Here is a 23079-nt window from a genome sequence, read left to right on the forward strand (position 1 = left end):
CTGCACTGAAGCACCGTAGCTTATAGAAAACACAGTAACATCTGAGGCTGCGGATGCAGGTCAGTAGGTTGAATGCTTGCTCAGTGTGCAGGAAACCCTGGGTTCCATCTACCACCATAGAAACTGGTGTGGTGTCACACATGTGTACCCCAGTTCTGGGAGGTAAGGAGTTAGAAGTCATTCTTGGCTACACAGTGAGTTGGAGGCCAGCCTGAGCTACTTTAGACACACACACACATGCACACACACACAGAAAATTAAGGAAAAATGCTACTTGTGTTGGTATATATGCTTACTAATTTAAAGCTACAAAATCAAATCAAAACAAGAAATAACTGCACTATTTAAATTCACTCTGTTGCCCTATTTTTTTTTTAAACTTTCTCCACTCCTATTTCCCTCCCCCTGAAATCAGTGTTTTTAAAACATGATTTCCAAGGCTCCCGAGTAACACACAAGTCAAGTTTCTGAGGACAGACCGCCACATGGGGATGTGCACACCACCGCTTGAATTGTATGAACTTGGATACAGATGCTGCCAGGAAACTGTTCTGATATTCAGAGCAACGTTTATTCATGCGTACACCACCAGTACTTCTCAAAAGATAAACACTTAGCAATGGCATAATCATTCACCTTATTCATGAAATCATAGCATATGAAATATTAGAACCACGAACCAGTCACTGTAGAGTCTTAGCCTCTTCTTTATTAGCCCTACAGCCCTTTCCCACATCTCTGGACTCCAAAGTAGCAAACAGAGCAAGATGAGAGAGCCAGAGGGGAGAGCTAGCCTGAGCTAATTTAGAGTCTTGTGAAAAATCAGTGTTTTCCAAAGCGCGGGAGCACTTCTTTCTACCCCAGGAGAGTTCTGGAGGAGGAGGGAAGGCTTTAGTTGCCACTGCCCAACTCAAACCTGACCCTGCAGGACCCTCCAAGGCCATGGGGTCCCAAGGAAAAGACATCGCCAAGAAGGCAGGGGCTTTACCTCCGGGAAGTGGCCAAGGGGCTGAGCAGGGCTGTCGCAGATTCCTCTTGGCACAGTATAGCGAAAAGGAGAGGCAGTTCTGATCACAGACGGGGCAGGACAGCCCCATCTCCATAGCGATGACAACACAGGCCCGCCACCACGCCCCACACGTCCGGCACTAAGTAGATCCTGCTCAGTGCCGCGCTCCAGTGGCCAGTCTGGGTCTTTGCTGTAGGAGGGCTCTTAAGTAGTCTCCTTCCTTAGGTTTTCTGGCAGTGGGAGGCGGTGCCTGTCTGACCTCCAGGGTCTTGAAAGTCGCTGGGAGGTGACGGACACACAAAGCTGCTGTCTGTCAAGAAAGGCTTAGACACTGAAGCGAAATTTGCTTAGCTTTACACAGCCAGCAATGATGAAGACCTGTGCTGGTAAGGGTGGCGTTTCTTAGCCTTTCTCGTGTTCATCTTTAGCAAATCCTTAGGAAACTTTAGAGTTTGCTTTATTTGCCAGAATTAGTTATGCAGGAGTTAGACATACGAACACCAACATGTTTCTGCGTCGATCAAAATGCCTTTGTCTATTCTGACACCTCCCTCTCGCCACTGCTTCTTTGTACTTAACGTAGCTAATTGCACAATAATTAAGTATGGGAAAGCTAACAATCCTAAGAATGGGGGGCTGAACAAAACCCAAGTATAAAGCCTGGAAGGAAACACACAATTAAGTTAAAAAACAGTTTGCTCTATACTAGGTTTTTGGAGATCATCTGTAATTCGATTTAAAAAAAATGCAACGGTTCTAACATCTATGTTGAAAGGGTGGTCTTTACATATCAAGGAAATGTAAATTAAAATTGAGATTATATCTTATTTTAGTCAGAACGGCTGTCATCAGACTATCAATGCTGAGGAGAACAAGGGGAAAGGGGACTGTTTACCACTGTGGCGGGAGTGTAAACTGGTGCAGCCACTAGGGAAATCTGTGTGGAGGTGTCTCCACAAGCTAAAATTAGAACTACCGTATGACCCAACTGTACCACTTCTGGGCATACACTCAGAGGACTCTACAGCCTACCACAGGGACACCTGCTGCTTAACTGACAGCCGTGAGGAAATGAAACCAGTCTAGACAATGGCAGTTTGTGTAGATGTTAGGAAAAGGAAATCCTGACATTTTTTCTGGAAAGTGGACGGGACTGAAGAATATGATAGAGGTAACCCAGGCCTGGAAAGACAGATGCCTCTTTCTCTCTCTCTCCTGTGTAGATCCTAGATGCACATCTTTTAGATCTGTGAGTTTTAGTTGAGGTCAGGAAGCTAGAATAGTGCACAGAGCCTGGGAAGCCTTAGCGAATGCACAAAACAGGTGTGACAAGGGAATGGGTAGGTTCGAGTGTTTCAGCAGGAGTGAGGGTTGGGGTGTGAGGGCGAGTCAAACACAATTAAGGATGTATGAAAAGGCCAACTTCTTTGCAAACTAACTTAAAATAATTTTAAAAGGAGTTTGAACAGAGGTATTTTTTTTTTTTCGAGACAGGGTTTCTCTGTGGTTTTGGAGCCTGTCCTGGAACTAGCTCTTGTAGACCAGGCTGGTCTCGAACTCACAAAGATCCGCCTGCCTCTGCCTCCCAAGTGCTGGGATTAAAGGCGTGCACCACCACCGCCTGGCTTCAGAGGTATCTTTAACGGACAATGTTCCCCTAGAAGACGGGTTTTTTAAATAAAAATCTCATTGTCAGGTATGAAATACTTCCCTATGAGTTACAGGACAGAAAGAACCCAGAGGTACCCCAAATAACACGTTATCATCATTGTTCTTTGTTGTCGACCATAGCTAAATGTTAAGGCCCAATTGACAAATACATAATTCAGATTGAAATGGATGTGCAAACTTCATCCCTGTAAGCTAGTTGTTACAGTGTTGGGCGGTGTTATATAGTCTGTGAAAGAGAAAAGCTATCAACAGACTACACACTATACACTACTACCCTGCTAAGCAAGATCTGCCTACTGGTGTAATAATGGCATGACTCTTACGGAGTAAGCAGCAGCTTTTGGATTGGATTTGAGCCCTGCTACAAAGGAGGAAATTCATGTGTTGTACTGTAAACCTGGTCAAAAGCCCATGGCTGGAGAAGTCATGGGTCCTGCGGGAGTACTGTCCGTTGTTGTCAAATTGCTTTCTAAATATTTGTAAATATTTCTATCCTTAGATTAGTGCTGCGCTTAACCCTAGTCAGAGAAGCTCTGCTCTGCAGTGGGTGGCAACCTCATAACCGATTAAGGTGTTCAGAGTAAGTGACTTTGAGTACTCAGCCCTAAACAAGCCATTTCTATCAAGTCCCCCAAGGCTCAGGGAACATTATGGAAAAAAGCAGCAGAAAGAATGTAAACAGAGTTGGAGGATGGGAGGGATGCTGTGAATGGCCATCTTCCAGAGGATGCGAGGGATGCTGTGAAAGGCCATCTTCCAGAGGATGGGAGGGATGCTGTGAACAGCCATCTTCCAGAGGATGGGAGGGATGCTGTGAACGGCCATCTTCCAGAGGACGGGAGGGATGCTGTGAACGGCCATCTTGCAGAGGACGGGAGGGATGCTGTGAAAGGCCATCTTCCAGAGGATGCGAGGGATGCTGTGAACGGCCATCTTCCAGAGGATGGGAGGGATGCTGTGAACGGCCATCTTCCAGACTTGACAAGATGATTGCACTGACTAGCTCAAGCCGGTCAATATTCCCCACCGAGGAGAGAGGAGCTCACGAGGCACCAGTCACCTCTAGCTGAAGAGCTATTCACAGCTGAAGGCTGTTGGGGGAGTGGGAGTCGTTTTTCATTAGGGGCACATCTGCTTGTAGGCTGCCCATGGATGGCCCAGGGCCACACCCATATAGTTCACTAACTGGACCCCGTGAGTCATAAAAATAAAATTTAACAAGGACATGAATGTGGGAGAGGGAAGTACTACGGGGTTCAGGGGGACGGAAGGAGGGGTGTTGGGGTGGCATAATCAATGGATATTCATGAAATTGTCAAGAATTTTAGAAAAAAGAGTGGTTGGTGTAGTTCAATGACACTGTTTGTCTAGCGCTCGCGAGTCTGGGGCGTGACCCTCATCACTGAAACAACGAAGTGAGGGAAGGTAGTGAGGCTGTATCCAGAGCTTTCCTGGCAACAGCCTCATGCATTTCTATTATCCTCACACAACCACCAGCAGCTGGTAATCCTCACAGGCTACATTGAAAATCAAAGTTGAACTCAACCCAAGTACACACACGCTAGAAAGCTAAGGGGAACTCGGCCCGAGTACACACACGCTAGAAAGCTAAGGGGAACTCGGCCCGAGTACACACACGCTAGAAAGCTAAGGGGAACTCGGCCCGAGTACACACACGCTAGAAAGCTAAGGGGAACTCGGCCCGAGTACACACGCTAGAAAGCTAAGGGGAAGAATGGGCATCCAAATCAGGCTCTAGCTTTATAATCACGCACTTTCATTAAACAGCATTTAAATGCGCAAAGGCACAGGATTTGCAGAGATGGCACAAAATCCTCATATTATATACACAGTTTCCTTTCGAGGACTGAACCCTTGTTTCCAGACTGAAGGAAGACCACCAGGTCTTCCAAACAGACAACAGAGACAATCATTTAAAACAATCACTTTATTAAAAATAGCGAATCTCACAAATACTTATTAAACATTTGTCACTGGCCATTGGGGAACACATCTGCGTGTGTACTGATTGTCTGACGTAAACTGAAGCTGGGCTGCAGCAGGAGGCCTCTGCACCACCACCGTGTGACCAGAGCTGGGTCAGTGTGGTGACCGCAGGAAGGACAATTCCTTCAGCCCGACCAAATGGTTAGCACAATGCATTTCAAGTATAACCCTTAAGGCAACAGAAGAAAGCACAGCAGCACAGCCCAGCATCCCACTCCTCAAGGGCCCTGCAGCCAGGCCATGCCCCCCAGCGGTGAATGACAGCGAGCACATGGACTAGAAGCGGCGTGAGCACAATCGCTGCACTTGCACTCCATCACTTGAACTGTGTTGTGCAGATGATTCTGCTACTGGACTCGACGAAAGCAGCGACGGCTGCTTCTCTGCAAACCCCCTGAGCAGGCTGCACACTGCCTTAGCCGGTGGACTGATTGGGGACATCCTGTGCGTCTGCCAAATGCAGCTTCTGTCTGAATCCATCAGTTAAGAAGATTTTCATTTGAGAGTATTTCTTGTGCATTTCAGGAGTTTACACTCAGTAACTGGGAAACAGAAGCATGGGATGGGGGGAGGAGGGAGGGAAAAAGAGAGGGAGGGCAGTGGAGGCTTAAAGGGAAAGCTGGCGTGTTGCCAACATGTTTGGACCATAGTTCAATCAATGTAGAGAATAATGCTATGTGTATGATTTGAAGCTTAAAAACATTTATTTAGGAGTTAACGCAGCCTCAAAGTCCAAATCCTCCTGCCTCAACCTCCAGTGCTGCAGTTACAGGAGCACAGTAGCATCGTGTCTCTACTGTAATTTTAACACAGCAAGAGTCATTTTCATGACAAGAAACCAGTGAAAGCGGAACATGGGAAGAACGGGATCAAGACAATCCCTCAAAGACGCCATTTCCCCACGTCTGGGGAAACAAGCTCCTTATAAAATCAAACATGAAATAATTTATCACAACTCTGGAATCTTTATGTAATCTTACTCATCCTTCAAGAAAACTGTGAGTGAAAACAGATTTCTGCACGAGTCCTTGTCCCCTTTCATGGCTACTGTTCATTTCCTCATCGTCCTAAACTGTTTGCTGTCGCCCACCTTTCCAGGTCCAATTCCAACAGTGATCTGAGCACACTGAGGACAGCTGCGATCAGCAGTGCTCACTGGCACACAGACGAAGGCATGGCCGTCCCAAGTACTCTTGTCTAGTGTGTGTATGGGGGTTGAGACTTAAGATATGGAACAATCATCAGACAGTAAAGTAAGGCAGAATGCTAGCTTACAGGTGCAAACCAAATACTTGATGGGAGTGGTCAGCGTGAGTGTCCCCTGTCTGACAGAGAGGAGGGGAAAGAAGGCCAGAGTGTGTCTGGATCAGAGTGCAGCTGAGCAAAGGATATCATGGCAAGAGTGGAGAGGATGTGCTCCAAGCCAGAGAACAAAGCTTAGTGGGAACAAGAATTCTAACATGATATATATGTTGTAAGCACCTGGAAAAAGTCTATAAAAAAACATGATGGTATAAAATAAAAATAAAAAAGCATTGGCAAGAGTCTGTGTATAAAACCAGAGCTACAGGCAGTGAGGCAGAAGGACTCCTGCAAGTTCAAGGCCAGCCTGCGCCACACAGTGAGTGCTGGGCCAGCCTGCGCCACACAGTGAGTGCTGGGCCAGCCTGAGGTGTAGAATGTGATCCTGGTTGAAAAGCAAAACAAGAATCAAAGAGAAAAAAATGATGTTTTAAGGAAATTAATGTCAATGTCTGAAGTACAGAGTTTTAAAAGTTCCTATCACTGAGTTAAAAGGAAAAATAGGTGACACTAATTTAAATGTTATCTACTCAGATATATTTACATTTAAAACATTTTAATTTACTGTGGGTAGGTATCCATGCCACTGGGCATGTGGACAGCTTTATGGAGTCCGTTCTCTCCCTTAATCTTCCAGAGTCAGGGTGATAAAACTCAGGTCACAGGCTGTGTAACGAGCACCTGCTGGCTCTATCCAGAAATAATTTTTTAAAAGTTCTAATCAGGCCTGGTGGACATGAGCTCCTGTAACTCCAGCACTTGAAAGACACAGGCAGGGGAAGCTTACATGGAGGACAGCCTAGGGTATCTAAGGGAGATCTTGTCTCAACCAAAATAAAATACCTAATTGAAATGTTTCATGTTTGACTTTTTTACGGATGAAATTTACTGTCCTTATTACAGTCAAAGTATATTTTAATTCTGACCTGCTAAACATGTCATATGCTCAGTAGCCATAGAGTTAGTGGCTTCCATGTTTAATTTGAAGCTCAAGTCAGAACATAAAATCAGAACACTGAAGAATTGGTTTCTTTTTTTTTTTTTTTTTTTTTGGTTTTTCGAGACAGGGTTTCTCTGTGGCTTTGGAGCCTGTCCTGGAACTAGCTCTTGTAGACCAGGCTGGTTTCGAACTCATAGAGATCCGCCTGCCTCTGCCTCCCAAGTGCTGGGATTAAAGGCGTGCGCCACCACCGCCCGGCAAGAATTGGTTTCTAAGCGCCTACAGTGTAGTGTGGAGAATGAAGAAGGAAGGCTAGGAGCAGACGTGGTAAGAGCTGACACTCGGCAGGAAAGGCAAGTGGGACTTATAATCACGTCCAAGCTCAAAGCAAAACACAGACTTAACTGCTGTTGCCACAGGGCTGAGTAACAGCGTAAAATACAGCAGCATTCGCATTGCTGTTCTACCCTCACGTGTGCTATGTAGTTTACAGCAGCATTCGGACTTGCTGCTCCACCCCCGCATGTGCTATGTAGTTTACAAATTTCATCATTCATACCACTACACAATACGTAACTGCGCTGGCACTGAACAGGCCGCTGCAGATGTTAAAGAACATGTGGACTGTCACATTACTGAGTGTGAACATTTCAGAAGTCCTATCTTGTGTCATTACTGTGTTCAAAGAGAAAGTGTCCTTCTCACATAAAAGCAGGTTGAAGGCAGGATTGTTTCCTGTTATTCTTGTGTATTAGCAATCATGTTGACAAATACATGAAAAAATAGAAAACTTCCTTAAGTCATTGTTTCAGACTGGAATATCAAAATCAAAATAACCTACCTGTGACTTGGTGTTCTCCTTCACGTTAATTCTAGACTGCACTAGCTTTGGCACGGGCATGCCAATTTACAAGCTGTGGAAGAAGTCCTTGAATACTGTGCTTTAGTTGCACCTAAATTTCAATTTTATGCACCTTAAGTAATCATATTAAATATATCTTTGGATATCTGCCAGGTTAGTTTCAGAATCTAAGAGTCAAAATAATTCTTATAGTCCAATATGCAATTTTCATGACTTGAAAAGTAATAATTAAATTTGTTTTGAAAAAGTAAGTAAACAATATAAAACAAAAAACCAACCAGACACGGAATTTCAGCATGCACAACCATGACACAATCTGATTTGGAAACTAAAAGAGAAGAGACATAGCCCTAGTAAATAAAGTCAAGATATGACAGAAATTATTTACCCAGAACTATAGATTATGAACTTTACACTGTTCGTAGCAGGCAAAGGATACATAGAAGAATTCAATTCTTCTAACTGCAACACAAAGAAACAAATTGAATATTAATTTTTACAAGATAAATATTAGTAAGTCACTGTAAACCATGTTTTAAAATATCTTCATGTTGGTGTTAACTGAAAAAAGAAACTATTTAAAAAGTTCTCAAAAGGCTTTCTAGGCTGGGAATTCCTTTGCACAAAATAACTATCAAGTAGCTGCAGCTTAGATTAAAGACCCTGAAGCAAGAACAGAAGCAAATGCTAAAGACTAGAGCTTTGGAAGCATTCCTAGAATCATGTATAATGGCAGTAATCACTACTGTGTTTGTATTTCTTTTTGAAAGAGAGTCTCACTAGGCAGCGGTAGCATACGTCTTTAATCTCAGCATAGGCAGGTGGATCTCTGAATTTGAGGCCAGCCTAGTCTATAGGGCAAGTTCCAGGAGAGCCAGGGCTACACAGAGAAAACTGTTTTGAAAAATCAAAAACAAACAAACAAAAAAGTAAGTCTCCATTTATGTTCAGGCTGGTCTTGAACTCCAGAATGCTAAGATCACAGATGTATAACCACTTGTTCTCTTAAGAGAATCATTATTGTGTGTGCTATGTTGTTTGCGTGTGAAGGCAGCACACATGTGAATGGAGCTGCTTCTCACCCTCGGCTCTTATATGAGTTCTAGGAAGTGAACTCAGGTACAGATTTCACCAGGCTCACACTGCGAGCACTTTTCCCTCCTCAGACATCTTGCTGACCCCTTGCCTAGCTTTTAAAGAAGTTTTTTTTTAAATTGCCATTTCTGTAATCATAATCTTTTAAACCTTTATTATTTATAAAAATACTTACAAATATTTCAATTCTTACTATAAAGTAGAATTTATCACCCCTTAGTCTGTTTGGACGTCTATTAAAAAATCATTAAATTGGCATTTTGTAGAAAAAAAGAAACTCATTTCTGATGGCTCTAGAGACGCAATTAAGAAGCCAACGAAGCCCGAGTGTGGCCTTGTACAATGTCTTCACAAAACGGAAGCAGTGGAGCATCCATTTTCTGCCTCTTTTCCTCGGATACTAATCTCACTCCAGACCTAATGACCTTACAAAGACCTGTCTCTTGTTGCACCAGGGTGAGGACTTAAAAGTATGAGTTCTAGAAAGATACAGGCATCCAGACTACAGTATCTTTAATTTTAGAAGGAGAAATATAAAGTATAGAAATGCGGTCTGAGGCTGTAGCTTAGTGGTGGAGTGCTTGACTTGCATCCATGACACCCTAGGCTGCATCTCCAGCACCTCAAAACAGTTTAAAAATAAAGGAAGGTAGGCAGGTAGGCTAACGAGACTTCACCGTCACCAAGAGCAACACTGGTGCAAGCCCTGCACTAGGCCTCCTGGTTTCAAAGTTCGTATTCCTTTTGCAAAAATGTAGTATTTTCCTAGGTGCACTAAAAGTACACAAACCAAGCTTATATTTAATAGAAATAAAGCATATATGAACTGAAATACTTGTGACACTAAATATTATATGGCAGATTTGGCCTTTAAAATATAGGCTTGAAGGGATTTGTCTTTGTTTTTGAGAGGCTGACTTTGAACTTGAACTCCTGTTCCTCCTGCATCCACTTCCCAAGTGCTGGGATTGCAAACAGGCACTGTTAATCTTCTAGGTTTAAACCTTTCAAAAGTATGCCTTTAATCCCAGCACTTGGGAGGCAGAGGAAATGGATCTCTGAGTTTGAGGCCACCTGGTCTACAGAATGAGTTCCAAGACAGCCAGAGCTACACAGAAACCCTGTTTGGACAATTGCCTCAAACTAATTCAAAAAAAGAAAAGAAAAGCATCAGAAACAAACTCTTACCACTGCTGAAAATGAAGGTAAGCTACGTTGAAGTCAGTTATTTATTTTCCTTTCTTCTAAAAAGGTTTTGTGGATTCCTAAGTTCCTGTGTGTGCAATCTGCACATACGGAAGCCAAAGGTCAATGTTTCCTGTCTTCCTCAATTGTCCCCCACCTTACTTTTATCAGAGAGTATCTCTCACCAAACCTGGAGCTCACAGATTTGGCAAGAACTCAGGCCCTAACGCTGGTGTAGCAAGATCTTTGCTGACTGAGCCATCTTCCTAGCTGCCTAAAGAAGGTTTTAAAGATTTATTTTTATTTAACGGGTGTGAGTGTTTTGCCCACATGTTAGCATGTGTACCACTTGTGTGCCTGGTACCACTTGTGTGCTTGGTGCCCTCAGAGGCCAGAAGAGGGCTTCAGATCCCCGGAACTGGAGCTAGAGACGGTTGAGGGCCGCCATGTGGGTGCTGGGAACAGAATCTGGGTCCTCTGCAAGAGCAGCGAGTACTTTTAGTCGCTGAGTCAGCTTTTCAGCTCCCTAAAAAAGGGTTTTAAAGAGGCAAATTTACAAGATGTTGTGGGCTAAGTTCTGCCCCACTCCATCCCCAATTCATGTGGGTCACAACATGTCAGAATATGTGGGCATGTGGGGACAGAACCTTTAAAGCAGTAATCAGTCAAAATGAAGTCAATGGAGGGGGCCCTAATCCAATATGACTTTAACAAAGAAAGGAGATCTAGACCCATGTGCACAGGAGAAGACCCACAGAGGAGAACTGAAGCCTTAGGCGACACTGTGATCTCCAATTTCCAGCTCCCAAAACTGGGAGAAAATAAAGTTCTAGTTATGGTAGGGCAGACAGATGTGGCAATGTGCTGAATTGCTGGAGGGACCAGGACGGCTCTGTATTTACAAATAAGTAACCATCCGAGCAGGCAAAGGGCTTCTGACTGGTATCTTTGATGGACTTATGATCCGCATATGAACAAGGTCTCTGTATAATATAGGCCTTACATAATGTAATATAATAATACTTATGTAAAAATGTACAGAAGCAAGCATTTCCTTTAGAAGTTTGCCAGGATTATGATAATACATGTTTCCACAAATCTAAGTTCAAGCATTTCTTAGATTGTATTTATTTAAAGAGAGTCAAGTGTAACAAGAGATGAATTCTGAGAACACCACACTAAGAGAACTCAGGCCCCATGAGGGCACACACTGCATAATGCCATCTGTATGAGGTGCCACAGAGGCCAGTTCATCAAGGCAGAAAATACGTGAGCAGTTGCTAGGGCATTGGGAGGACAAACTAAAGGACAGGCCTCTTTAGGGGGGTAAAGAAAATGTTCTAGAATTAGACGGTGGCAATGACTGCAAAACACTTTCTATATATGATCTCACATATATAGAATATATGAGCATATACAGTTAAAATTCTGATAGCTAAAATGTGAGTCGTGTTATGTGTGTACTGTTGTGAGAAGATGTTTTTAAACAGAGAGCGCTCTACTCACGTCCGACAGAAGCCTGTCCAAGTTGGCGTCACTGGCTGCTTTCCGCTTATCCTCAGGAAGTTCCTCTAACTTCCCGTAGAGCTCCAAATTCAAGCGAGCTAATTTCTCCTGCATTCCCCGGACATGTTCCATCTGTTCTATGGAACATTCATTTCCTGGGGAACATTCCAGAACATTAACAAAGATTAGTGTTAAAGCCTATAACCCTCAAGGAACAGCTTTTAAACTCCAGGTGCGCAAAAGAAATCCAGCTTCTCTGTAAATTGCCTTGTTAATAACTGTTTTCTGGGTATAATCACAAATCCTTTATTTTTTTGAGACAGGGTGGCTAAGCTGGCTCAAACTCACAATCTTCCTGTTTTGGCCTCTTGTCTGTTGGGAGCAAATAAAATTATTGGTCAGGAAAACAATGACCAGCAATGACTAAGAAATAATCCTGGGCCCTAAAATAAAATTATGCATAATTTTTTTAAAGTAAAATCATTCCTTAAGTAAGGAAGATGTATTCTTTTTCTTCCACTGTAACACTGTATATAGAAGCAATAACCATAATTATGTCCGTTTTGACAACTGCCAGGTGAACTGAAAAGCCAACATTTTGTAGTACTCTGAGTAAAATGAGGAATTCTCTGAGAATTTCAACCATAAATTATTTTTTTACCAGTTATGTATTCTTCCTTTAGGAAATATAAATGCAAGTATTTAAAGCATAATGATTATACATTACACAGTATAATATTTTCAATCATATGCAAGACAGCTTCACTAAGGCATGGATCTCATGACTTCTTAAGTCCAGCATGGTGTCTTTACCTGCCCAGAACAACTAACGTATATACACATGACACAGTCTATATCTTCACCTGGTCTAAGTGCAGCCTCGGCAACCTTTTGGTACTCCAATGGAAAACAAACAAAAACAAAACTACTTTTTCCCCCTAAATATATTGCAAAAGTATACTGTAATTTCAGTTAAAGTGAGGCATTGCATCTCCTGAAGCTGTATTCCTGTGACAAGAGGAAGACGGGGAAGGAGAGTGGTAGAGAGGCAGAGAGAAAATGAATGAATACAGAGATGTAGACCTAACAAAGAAAATGGAGAGGAAGACAGGCCTAGCTGGCCTGCCAAGAGACAACAGAAGCCTCACAAGAGAAAAAGGACAAAGGACTTTGCTCTAAAGGACCAAAGATGAATCAGCAGCTAAGAAAGGCTTAGTGATTCCCTGGAGGGATCCATGAGAAAAGACCCAGTGCTCACATTTATCTAGATAAATGCCCACAGTTACTGATAGAGAGGTGGTGGTGGGCTCTTAGACATTAAGCTGTAAAATAAAGCTAATGGTCCCGTAAGAAAGAAACTGACTAGCAACAGAGTTTTCATGGCAACACTTACAGCCACAGGGCTGCGTGACAACACAGGGAAGGAAGGACTTCAATCAAACACAAAGTCACCTGACCTTAAGGGAGGAAGCAAAGTAAAAGAGGTCCAGAGATTGTCACTGAGAACAAGTGAACGGGGAAGAGAGGAGAAGTGAAAACATTCTGGGATACAATGTTGTTGGGGTGCAGTGAAGCATGAGATGGGGGAACATGTCTGTGAAGTAAATAATGCTTATTTATTTAGAGTCAGGGGCTCCTATGTAATCCAGCCTGGCCTTAAAGTCATGATTCTCCTGCCTCAGCCGCTCCAGTACTGAGATTACGGGCCTGAGTCCTTGTCCAGTATAAGCATTACCAAGGACTAAAGACCCAGAAACCACAAGAAGAGAGATCTGAGTACATAAAACTCCAGCACTTCACAGGACCAAAGAAGATACCCGACATCTGTAGACATAAATATATTTGGAAAAATAAGTTTAAAAAGTGTATTGATTATGTGAAAGACATACAAAGGGCTCCTGACAATGACAAAGTAAGAAATTACCAAACTAGCTGGGCAGTGGTGGCGCACACCTTTAATCCCAGCCTGGTCTACAAGAGCTAGTTCCTAGACAGGCTCCAAAGCTACAGAGAAACCCTGTCTCGAAAAACCAAAAAAAAAAAAAAAAAAAGAAAGAAAGAAAGAAAGAAAGAAAGAAATTACCAAACTAAAAACTATGTAAAGATCCTGAAAAAAGCAATCCAACTAGTAGATAAGTAGACATAGAAATTCAAATTTGATGGCCATTAAAAAAATTTCACTTGACTGACAAAAAATTAAAGATAATATCTACTGCAGGAAACTTCTATTACAAATAAAATTAGGGCTGGGTGTGGTGAATGAACCACTCCTCTATTTCAGCCCTTGGAACCTGGAGACAGGAGGAGGACCAAGAATTCATGAGTAGCCTATGCTATATAATGAATTCAAGGCTAACCTACAATACATGAGTTCCTGCCTCAAAAAAGAAAAAAAATAGGATAAGAATGTTAACTCAGTTGGCAGAATGCTTGTCTATCAGTCACAAAGATCACATTCAATTCCCAGTCTGTATAAACACGTGACTATAATCCTAGCAGTTGGAGATGCGTAGCCACAGGAAAATCACAAGTTCAAGATCATCCTCAGCTACACAGTGAGTTTAAAGCCAGCTGGAGCTATACAAGCCCCTGCCTCAAAAGGGGAAAAATTCCCAGTGCATGGAAGCCGAGACAGAAGATCATGAACTCCAGGATAGTCAGGCTTCGTACAGAGCGAGACACTTTAAAAAAATCAAAAGGAAATTGACCACACTAAGTCTAAATTGGTTTAACTAATGAAGACTTCCCGTATTATTTTAAATAGATAAATTATATGATATGGTTTTGTTTTTCAGAAATAAATTAGGTTGCTTTCTAAAGAAGGGGCATACAAGACCATACATAGGGATGAAGAATCTAATTTAAACAAGCACTTCAGGACGGTTATTCCGTAACAGCATCTTACTTTAACATTTCCGCTCATCTTCCCTTGTGTGTGTACCTAAGTGTAAGTGTTGTGTTACGTAGTATGCAGGAGTGCACCTGTGCATGCCGGCGTGCAGAAGCCAGAGATGAGGATGTCAGCTGTCCTGTCCATCACTCTGCCTTATTCCTTTAAGACCAGGTCTTTCTGAGAACCTGGACCAAGGCTGACAGCAGTAAGCTCCAGAAATCTGCTTCCTGTATCTCTGGGTTCCAGGTCTACCTGTGCCCATGTCCAGCTTTTAACACAGGTGCTAGGGTACAAACTCAGGTCCTGACGGCTGGATGACTAACTGTCTTACCCACTAAGTCATCTCTTACCCACTAAGACAACTCTCTGGCCCTGAAAACTCCCTTTTAAAAAATCCCCCCCAATAATTTTAGGGAGCAAATTATATTCCATGACAATAAAATCTAAAATTCTTAAATTTTGTGTCTCTGTATTTTGTGGTTCCCATCTTTCCCTCTCCCCCAACACTGAGTGTGTGTTCTTGTTTATTTGTTTCTGAGACAGGTCTCAAGTAGCACAAGTTGCCTCCAAAGTCACTGTTTAGCTGAGGATGTCTCTGAACTGTCTAGCTCTCCTGCCTCTATTTCCCGAGAGGTAGGATTAGAGATGGGCACTACTGTGCCTGGCTTTCTGTAGTGCAGGTGTCAAACCAAGGATTTTGTAAATACCAGGCAGTCTACCAACTACCAACAAAGCCACATCCTAAGCCCTCTCTGGGCATGCTCACAGTCTCAGTAGCCCACAGTGGCTTCAAACTCTCTACATAGTTGAGGATGACCTTGGACCTCTCATCCTCCTGCTTCTACCTTCTAGATAGTGGGATTACAGGCATGAGTCACCACATCCAGTGTTCCTTTGCTTTTTAATAAAAGAAAAAGATACTTTGAGAGCCCCTCAAACAAAGGTAGGTGGATGGTGCTGAAGAACGACACCCAAGGGTCATTTTGCTTTCACACACGCGCGCGCACACACACGCACACGCACACACACACACATGCACGCACAAGAACATACTAAACAAAAGGAAGAATGAGACACTGTAGAAAACGGGATGCAAACATCCTCAAGAAAAAGCAAGGAGAGCGCACTGTTGTCTTACCAAACGCCTGCAGCTTCCCCGAGTGGAAATCATTTAGCAGACTGAGGAGCCCGCGCTCCATCTCCTGGACATCGGAGACATCTGTGAGGAAGGAGTGCTGGATGGGGGTGGACTGAGCCCCCTTCCCTTCTCCTCCTGGAGGCTTGTTCTTTTCTTTCACCACTCTGCAGAGAAGACGCAATTGATCTCGGTTAGATCTTCCAGACTGTTCTAGATTAAACGCCTGCTTCACTTCTCAGTTACATAAATGTACATTTCTTAAAAACAGGAAATCAGAAAAGAGTCAATACTAGGTAAAGTCTGAAACCTCGAGCCAACAGCAAATGAAAACAGGTGGTGAAAAATCCCAACTATATAAAGTGTACCCACTGAGAAATGTAGAAAGTTTGGTTGCTACGTTTATGAAGTATGCTAATTTGTTAGACTGAAAAGGTATTGAAAAGAAAATTGGTAAATCTTTTCAGGGTCCTAATTTGTATATCTCATTTCTCAGTAAAACACACCACACATTCTACTTTGTTTTTTGTTTTCCAAGATAGGGTTTCTCTGTATAACAGTCCTGGCTGTCTTGGAACTTGTTTTGTAGACCAGGGTAGTCTCAAACTCACTGAGATCCACCTCCTTCTGCCTCCCAAATGCTGGGATTAAAGGCCACCACCATTGCCTGGCTACACACTCTACTTTCTAACTGGTATTCTTGAACTTTTTATAGCTGGGTGAGTAGTTCTGGGTTCCTGCTCTGAAGACAGCATACCGAGAGTGCTTGGACTTAGGAAAGAAACATTTAAAACCCAAACTCGAGCACCTGGTAGCATCCTGAATTCTGCCACCTTCCGTACGGCCCCTCATGCAGTTTCAAAGTCTGGCTGAGTAATGTAATATAACATCGCTATTGCTCTCCTTAGCCACTGCCACCATCTTGTATCTTGACCTAACAGCGCCCCACACTTTCCCAGATGGACCACCTGGTCCTGTGTATGGTCATTAGTCCCCTTTCCCTCCCCATGAAGCAGACAAGTTCATTTCGAAATAATGCCAGGTTGTATAATTTAAACCTTCAAGAGCAAAGGCTGGCCTTAATCCAATACTCTTAAGAAACCCTACTTTCCTTGGGTGTGGCTGTTCAAAGCTTTAATCCCAAGGCAAGCGGAGGAAGGAGGCAGAGACGGGGATAACCAGCAGGAGTTCAAGGACAATGAGGGCCACCTAGTGAGACGCAGTTTCAAATAAAACAACCAGTCAGTCCCTAACCATACTAGCCTCCTAGAAGCACATTGGCCAGCTTCTTATCTGAGTCCTGGTCCTACATTCAGATCCTTCACTTCCCACCGTTTTTGCCAGGCCACTGCTCACAATCCCTTCAAGCCTCAGTCTAGCTGCGATTTCCCCAGAAAAGCACCTGGGAACCTTTGATTAATTCTTATCACATGCATCTGCATACACCAGGCTCTCAGACACCACGGAGATGGCGCCATGCACACTCCTATATAAAAACAGGAGAAACAGGAGTTCACAAGGCACAGAGCCAGCCAGGCTTTTAAAGGCGATGCCCAAGTAAGGGTTAAAAAACCAAAGGGGTTGGAGTTAGCTTTAACTAGTACTGTAGGTTCTGGATTCAGTCCTCCACTTACAGAGACTCAGTACTTGATTTTGACATAATAATGAATGAAGACTTCATCCCCACAACTATACTTACAAAGATAAGATAAATAGGGCGTGTGTATGTGCACATACATCTTTGTGTGACGTTCTGGGAGTGTAAGCCCATGGATGCGGTTGGGTAAAGAAACTAACAACTCTTAAGAAATTTAGAATTCAGGCTGGAAAGATGGCTCAGTGGTTAAGAGCACTAGCTGCTCTTCCAGAGGACCCTGGTTCAATTTACAGCCTCCAATGGCAGCTCACAACTGTCTAACTCCAGTTACAGAGAATCCAACACTCTCTCTTCTGACATCCACAAGTACCATGCATGTACAAACAGACTTAAAGACAAAACACTCATGAATAAAATGAAAATTTTTAAAAATTGGAACCTGGAGTGGTGGTGTACAGCATTCTGGAGGAAGGGAAGAAGAGAGAGTCCTACGTGTTCAAGGCCAGCCTAGTCTACACAGTGAGTTCCAGGCCAGCCAAGGCAATATAGCGAAGTACTTCTCAAAACCAAAAACCAAAAAAACCAATAGGAGAAAATAAATTTAGAACTCATAGTCTGTCAGTTCTTCACAAGGAAAGGTTTGCATATTGTGTGTGTGTTATGCAGTGCATGCATGTACATGTGTGTGCATGTGATATGGGATTAATCTCTGTATGCTGTGAATGTTTTATTACCATTGGTTAATAAAGAAGCTGCTTTGGCCTTTGGCAGGGCAGAATAGAGCAAGGCAGGAAATCCAAGCAGAGCTAAAGGAGGAAAGAAGGCGGAGTCAGGGAGATGCCATGTAGCTGTCCAAGAAGATGTAAGGTAACAAACCATGAGCCTCGTGATAAAAAGTAATAGAAATGGGCTAAGATGTAAGTTAGTTAGAAATATGCCTGAGCCATCAGGCAAACAGTGTTGTAATTAATACAGTTTTTGTGTGATTATTCGGGTCTGGTGGCCGGGAAACAGAAGCACACTCTCCGTTTACATGCATGAATGTGGGGTGGCCAGAGGTTGACGTCAGGTAGACACATCTTCCTTTGTTGCTTTCCACCTTATTTTTCGAGACAGACTCACTCATCAAACCTGGAGCTTGCCACACTGGCTAGACCGCATTAACAACAAGGATTCCTACGTCCACAATGATGGTGCCGTGTTGGGACCATTTGGAGTCCTGGCCTCCAGCTGCTCTTCCCTGCTAGAGATCTTCACTTTCCTTCTGATTTGAGCTACTGAAAGCTGTGTCAAAGTTGTTTACCAGCTCTGCTTCACGAGCACGTGTTGCCTTGCCTTGAGGATCAGAGGACAAGGTTTCACCTGTTGGCCCTCCTGACTGTGTTGGGTATATAAGCCTCCGTGGAGCTATTGAATAAAGAGCTTCTTACCAGTGACTAGAGGTCCGTGTCTCTGTCTCTCTGTGTGCGTTTGTGTGTTTCAACCTCCAGCCCCTTGCCTGAAGCTCGCGAACTGTATGGTAGCGCACAGAGCGCAGACAGGCGGTGTGCGCTGCAGTGCTGAAGTCCAGATGTGCACTGCCACACCTTGATTTTTCACAAGGACGCTGGGGATCCAACTCAGATCCTCATGCGTGTGTACCGAGCTCTTTATCTGAGCGGTCCCCAGCCCCAAGGCCTGTGTTTTTATACCAGTATTTCATATGGTATTAAATGACATCATTCAGAACCTTACCTCTGCTTCCTTTTACTGTCATGAAGACCATGAGAGAAAGCAACCTGGAGAGAAACTGAAGCAGAGCCCACAGAGGGATTCTGTTGACTGGCTTGCTCAGCCTGCTTTTTTTTTTTATTTATTTATTTATTTATTTATTTATTTTTCGATTTTTTGAGACAGGGTTTCTCTGTAGCTTTTGGTTCCTGTCCTGGAACTAGCTCTTGTAGACCAGGCTGGCCTCGAACTCACAGAGATCTGCCTGCCTCTGCCTCCCGAGTGCTGGGATTAAAGGCGTGCGCCACCACCGCCCGGCTTCAGCCTGCTTTTTTATACAACCCAGAAGCATCTTCTCAAGAGTAGCACTACCCACAGAGGGCCAGGCCATCCCATATCAATAAATAATCAAGAAAATGTCCTATAGAATTGCCCACAGGCCAATCTGATGGAGGCACTTCTTCAGCTGAAGACCCAGCTGATTCTGGCAGGTGTCAAGTTGACAAATACCACAAGTGCTGTCCATGACCTCAACTGTGAGCTTATCACGTGAAGACCCACTCCTGCTGATCCAGAATGTGCAGCTTAAAAAGATCCCACAATCCCCCTACTCTCTTTAAAAGTAGAGAAAAATCCACTATAGATTTTATGGTTTCTGTGGAGCAAATGTATTTTTCTCATTCTTTCAAATTTGCAAGTTTTTATCTACTAGGTAACTTCATCAGGTAACAGAAGAAAAGAGGCATACACTACAAAACTCTCTTTACTAAAATTTGTTTCCTTTATGCATATGTACATCTGTGCATGAGGGTGTGCATGGTCGTGTGGTTGTGCCTGTGTGTGTGTGTGCAGGCATGTGGAGGTCAGAGGGTACTCTTAGATCTCATCTCCAGGGGCGCTTTCTTTGAAGTCAGCAAGTAAAGTAGACTGTCTGGTCAGCAAGCCCCAGGACTCCTCTTGTGTTCCCTAGGATGGGATGACAGGAATGAGCTACCATTCCAGGTATTTTTATGTGGGTTCTAGGGATGAAACTCAAGCCTTCTGGTTTGTAGGACCAGAGTTTTAGCAACTGATCGAGCTCTTCAGAGCCAACAACCCCTTTCTGAATATTTATTCACATGAAATTCTCATAGTCGTTGCTTTTAGAGTCAAAGCCTGGGCTGAGACTGTAGCTCAGGGGTAGAACATTGGCTGTGCGAGGACCCGGATTTAATCTGCAGCACTGGGAAAAATCAAACCACAAGAGGAAAAGAGGCCGGACAGAGAAGATATGTAGTAATAAGAGGGGCGGCGGGGCTGCGTCCCCAGCACCCCGGCTGCCTGGCTAGCTTATGCCCGAAATAACAACACACAAACTGTATTCATTTAATCACTGCTTGGCCCATTTCTATCTAGCCCTTACTGGCTAATTCTGATATCCCGATCAACCCATTTCTAATAAACTGTAGCACCGGTCTTACCGGGAAGATTCTAGCCTATGTCCATCCTGGGTCGGAGCTTCATAGCATGCGTCTGCCTGGGAGCAGGGCATGGCGTCTCTCTGAGGCATCTGCTCCTGAGAGTAGAGCTGTCGAGTCTGAGCTCACTTCCTCTTCCTCCCAGCGTTCTGTTCTGTTTACTCCTCCCACCTATCTTCTAACCAATAAAATGGGCCAAGGCAGTTCCTTTATTAGTCAATGACCTTCCTCCATCAAAGATTACTTATTAGCACATTAGTGTGAAATGTCAAAGACAAGAACTTACCTCTTTAACTTTGGCCGCTGGGACGTTGACTGTGCCGTGGGATTTGAAAAGCCTGTGCTCTTACTAGCTGGGATGGCATTTTTTTTGGCATTGACAACCTGAGTAGAGTGGGCACTGAAAGACTTGGGACTCTTCCTTTTCGCTTTCCGCTCTTCCATTGCTTCAAGTTCTTTGTTGCATCAACAGCAGCTTCATAAGCCCTAAGTAGGGAACTATTGTGATTACAGCTATAAGCTACAATATGTAAAGAGAGAGACAAAGGCACATTCCACAGGCCAAAGGAGCAAGAATCTCAAGTCATTAAGTTAGAGCAAGGAATCCCCTTATGTCTAATCTACTTTGCTAGTGCACATAAAGATCTTTATGAAAACTGTCTAATAATCTTTTTTTAGCATTTTCTCTCATCACACATCTAAGCATCTCCTCCACAAGCCAGGCACTCCTGTCAGTCCTGGGGAAGCGATAACGAATAAGACAAAGTGCTTAATCTCAAGAAGTCACCACTACATAAGGTGGCCAATATAAGCCAATCACCCATGCAAACCCGCAGCCTCACGGAAGCTTTGGCTGGCCTTTCAATCTCCCTTCCAAAGCAGACTCAAACAGATGCCTATCAGGGCATCGGAAGTCTAAACTGCAAACTTAAGGCTTATGTCATGTACACTAGATGGGTAAACTATGCACCACTGTAGAGTTTTTGCAGGCCTTGCTCTGTACAGCAGGCTGGCCTGGAACTCCCAGAGATCCACCTGCCTCTGTCACCTGAGTGGCGGGATTAAAGGCATCAAAAGTGTGCACCACCTCACCTTTTCTTTTTGAGACAAAGTTTGGCTCTATGTTTCTGGTTGGTTGAGAAATTACTATGTAAGCCATGCTAGCCTCCAGCTTGTGATGACGTGCCCCCTCTGTTCCCAAGTGCTGGGATGATGGGCATTTGTCACTGTTTAGATTTGAGTTTTTCCTTATTATTAATGAATTACAAAGCCGTCACAAACATACCTATTCATTCCTTCAAATTGTTAATTGCATTATGAATGTCAGGTCTTAAAAAGAAATACCGTCGGGCTTGAAAGACAGCCCAGCAATTAGGAGCCACTGGCTGTTCTTCCAAAGGATTCATTCGATTTCCAGGACCAACAACGTGGCTTTCAACAATCTGTAACTTCAGTTCCAAGCTATCCAATGCCCTCTTCTGGCCTCCAGGGGCACTGTAAGCAAATGGTGCATAGACTTCCAAGAAGGCAAAACATTCATACACGGCCATTAAATTTAACATTTAAAAGTGTTGAATTCAATCCTGCCGCGACTGTTTTAAAAGTCAGAAACCGTCTTGGGAATTAAAAAGACAATGTTGGATTTCTGTTTCTTGTTTTTTTTTTGCTATCTAATAGATGGCTTTCTTGGGAAAGGGCCCAACATCCAGTCTCTAATCTCAGATACCAATAGTGAATCCACTTGACTTAGTTGCTAATTGTTTAGCATGTAATACAGATTAAACAGAAATTTAAAGATGAGAAAGCGGGTCTCCAAGAAGTGAGGCTCTGTATAATTCATGATACATATAAACACACTAACCTTTAATCCTAAGGGTGCTAATACACATTTAGTGACAGAAGAAGAAAAAAAGCATCGCAAATAAACCAATGGTCTCCTAGGGAGCAAGCTTGAGATTTACTCAATTCTGGAGGATAACATTTGTCCCAGAACCTGAAATCCTAAACAAGCACCAGAGACCGTTCTAGAGAGGGCGAACTGCTGCTCACGGTTGAATGTTAGGCCTTGCTTCTAACCAGGACCACCGGGGCGGCCTCTGGTCTGCCTTCATTTCCCTTCCGCAACCCACCGCAGTGATGACCAATCAATCCCCAGCAGTAACCGGAGCGGGTGCTGAAGGGCCCGAAGGAGCAGGTCGAGGGAGTCGCCTCATCCCATTACATACCGTAGGAAGAGGCTATGTCCTTTCCCTCAACTGGAAAAGGTCGGAGAGCGTCCAAAGCCTCTGCTACAGCTGCAGCAAGAGTCCCGGTCACCAGCTTGGGACTCGCGCCTCCGCAGCGCCCTTTGTTTACGGAAGTGATGTAATCGGTGCGGAGCCCTCTGTGAGGCGGAAGCCACGCCCCTTCCGGGTCCCTTAGCCTTGCTCGCATCCCCCGTCTTGGGCTCAGTGCGTCCATAGCCGCCTTCAGGTACTGTTCCAGCGGCCACGGGAAAGAGAAGTTTTTTCTGGCCATGCCAAGTCTGCCCCTGCGACGGCCTCGAATTGGCAGTATAGTGTCCTCACCGGAAGCGGCTAGCCACCACGGTGAATGACCGCCTCCGTACACTGCAATTCCCAGCATGCCGTTCGCGCACACCTGAAGGCGGAGCCTGCTGTCACCCTAGCAGCGGATCCAAGCCTCGGATTGGCTACCTTGAGTGTGGCCT

General features: G+C 43.9%; 1 protein-coding gene across 3 annotated transcripts; it reads right to left on the reverse strand.

Moving 5' to 3' along the window:
* Positions 1 to 4613: 4613 nt before the first annotated feature.
* On the reverse strand, positions 4614 to 22767 carry Ccdc28a (coiled-coil domain containing 28A). 3 transcript variants are annotated; one of them, XM_041655036.1, is made up of 6 exons: positions 22595 to 22741; positions 20656 to 20855; positions 15609 to 15772; positions 11578 to 11732; positions 8231 to 8253; positions 4614 to 5157 (listed from the first exon to the last, which is right to left on the reverse strand). In XM_041655036.1, the coding sequence occupies exons 2-6, from the start codon at positions 20811 to 20813 to the stop codon at positions 5103 to 5105; spliced, it is 555 nt and encodes a 184-aa protein (XP_041510970.1). In that variant the 5' UTR covers positions 20814 to 20855; positions 22595 to 22741; the 3' UTR covers positions 4614 to 5102. The 3 variants fall into 3 exon arrangements, with proteins under 3 accessions (XP_041510970.1, XP_041510969.1, XP_041510968.1); XM_041655035.1 differs by lacking the exons at positions 4614 to 5157; positions 8231 to 8253 and adding an exon at positions 10013 to 10597 and having other exon boundaries at positions 20656 to 20867; positions 22595 to 22767; XM_041655034.1 differs by lacking the exons at positions 4614 to 5157; positions 8231 to 8253 and adding an exon at positions 10017 to 10597 and having other exon boundaries at positions 22595 to 22750.
* Positions 22768 to 23079: the final 312 nt, after the last annotated feature.

The sequence above is a fragment of the Microtus oregoni genome, unplaced genomic scaffold (genome assembly GCF_018167655.1).
Source record: "Microtus oregoni isolate MIOR12 unplaced genomic scaffold, Mior012 000006F_ref0000085, whole genome shotgun sequence".
Taxonomy (NCBI): Eukaryota; Metazoa; Chordata; class Mammalia; order Rodentia; family Cricetidae; genus Microtus; species Microtus oregoni.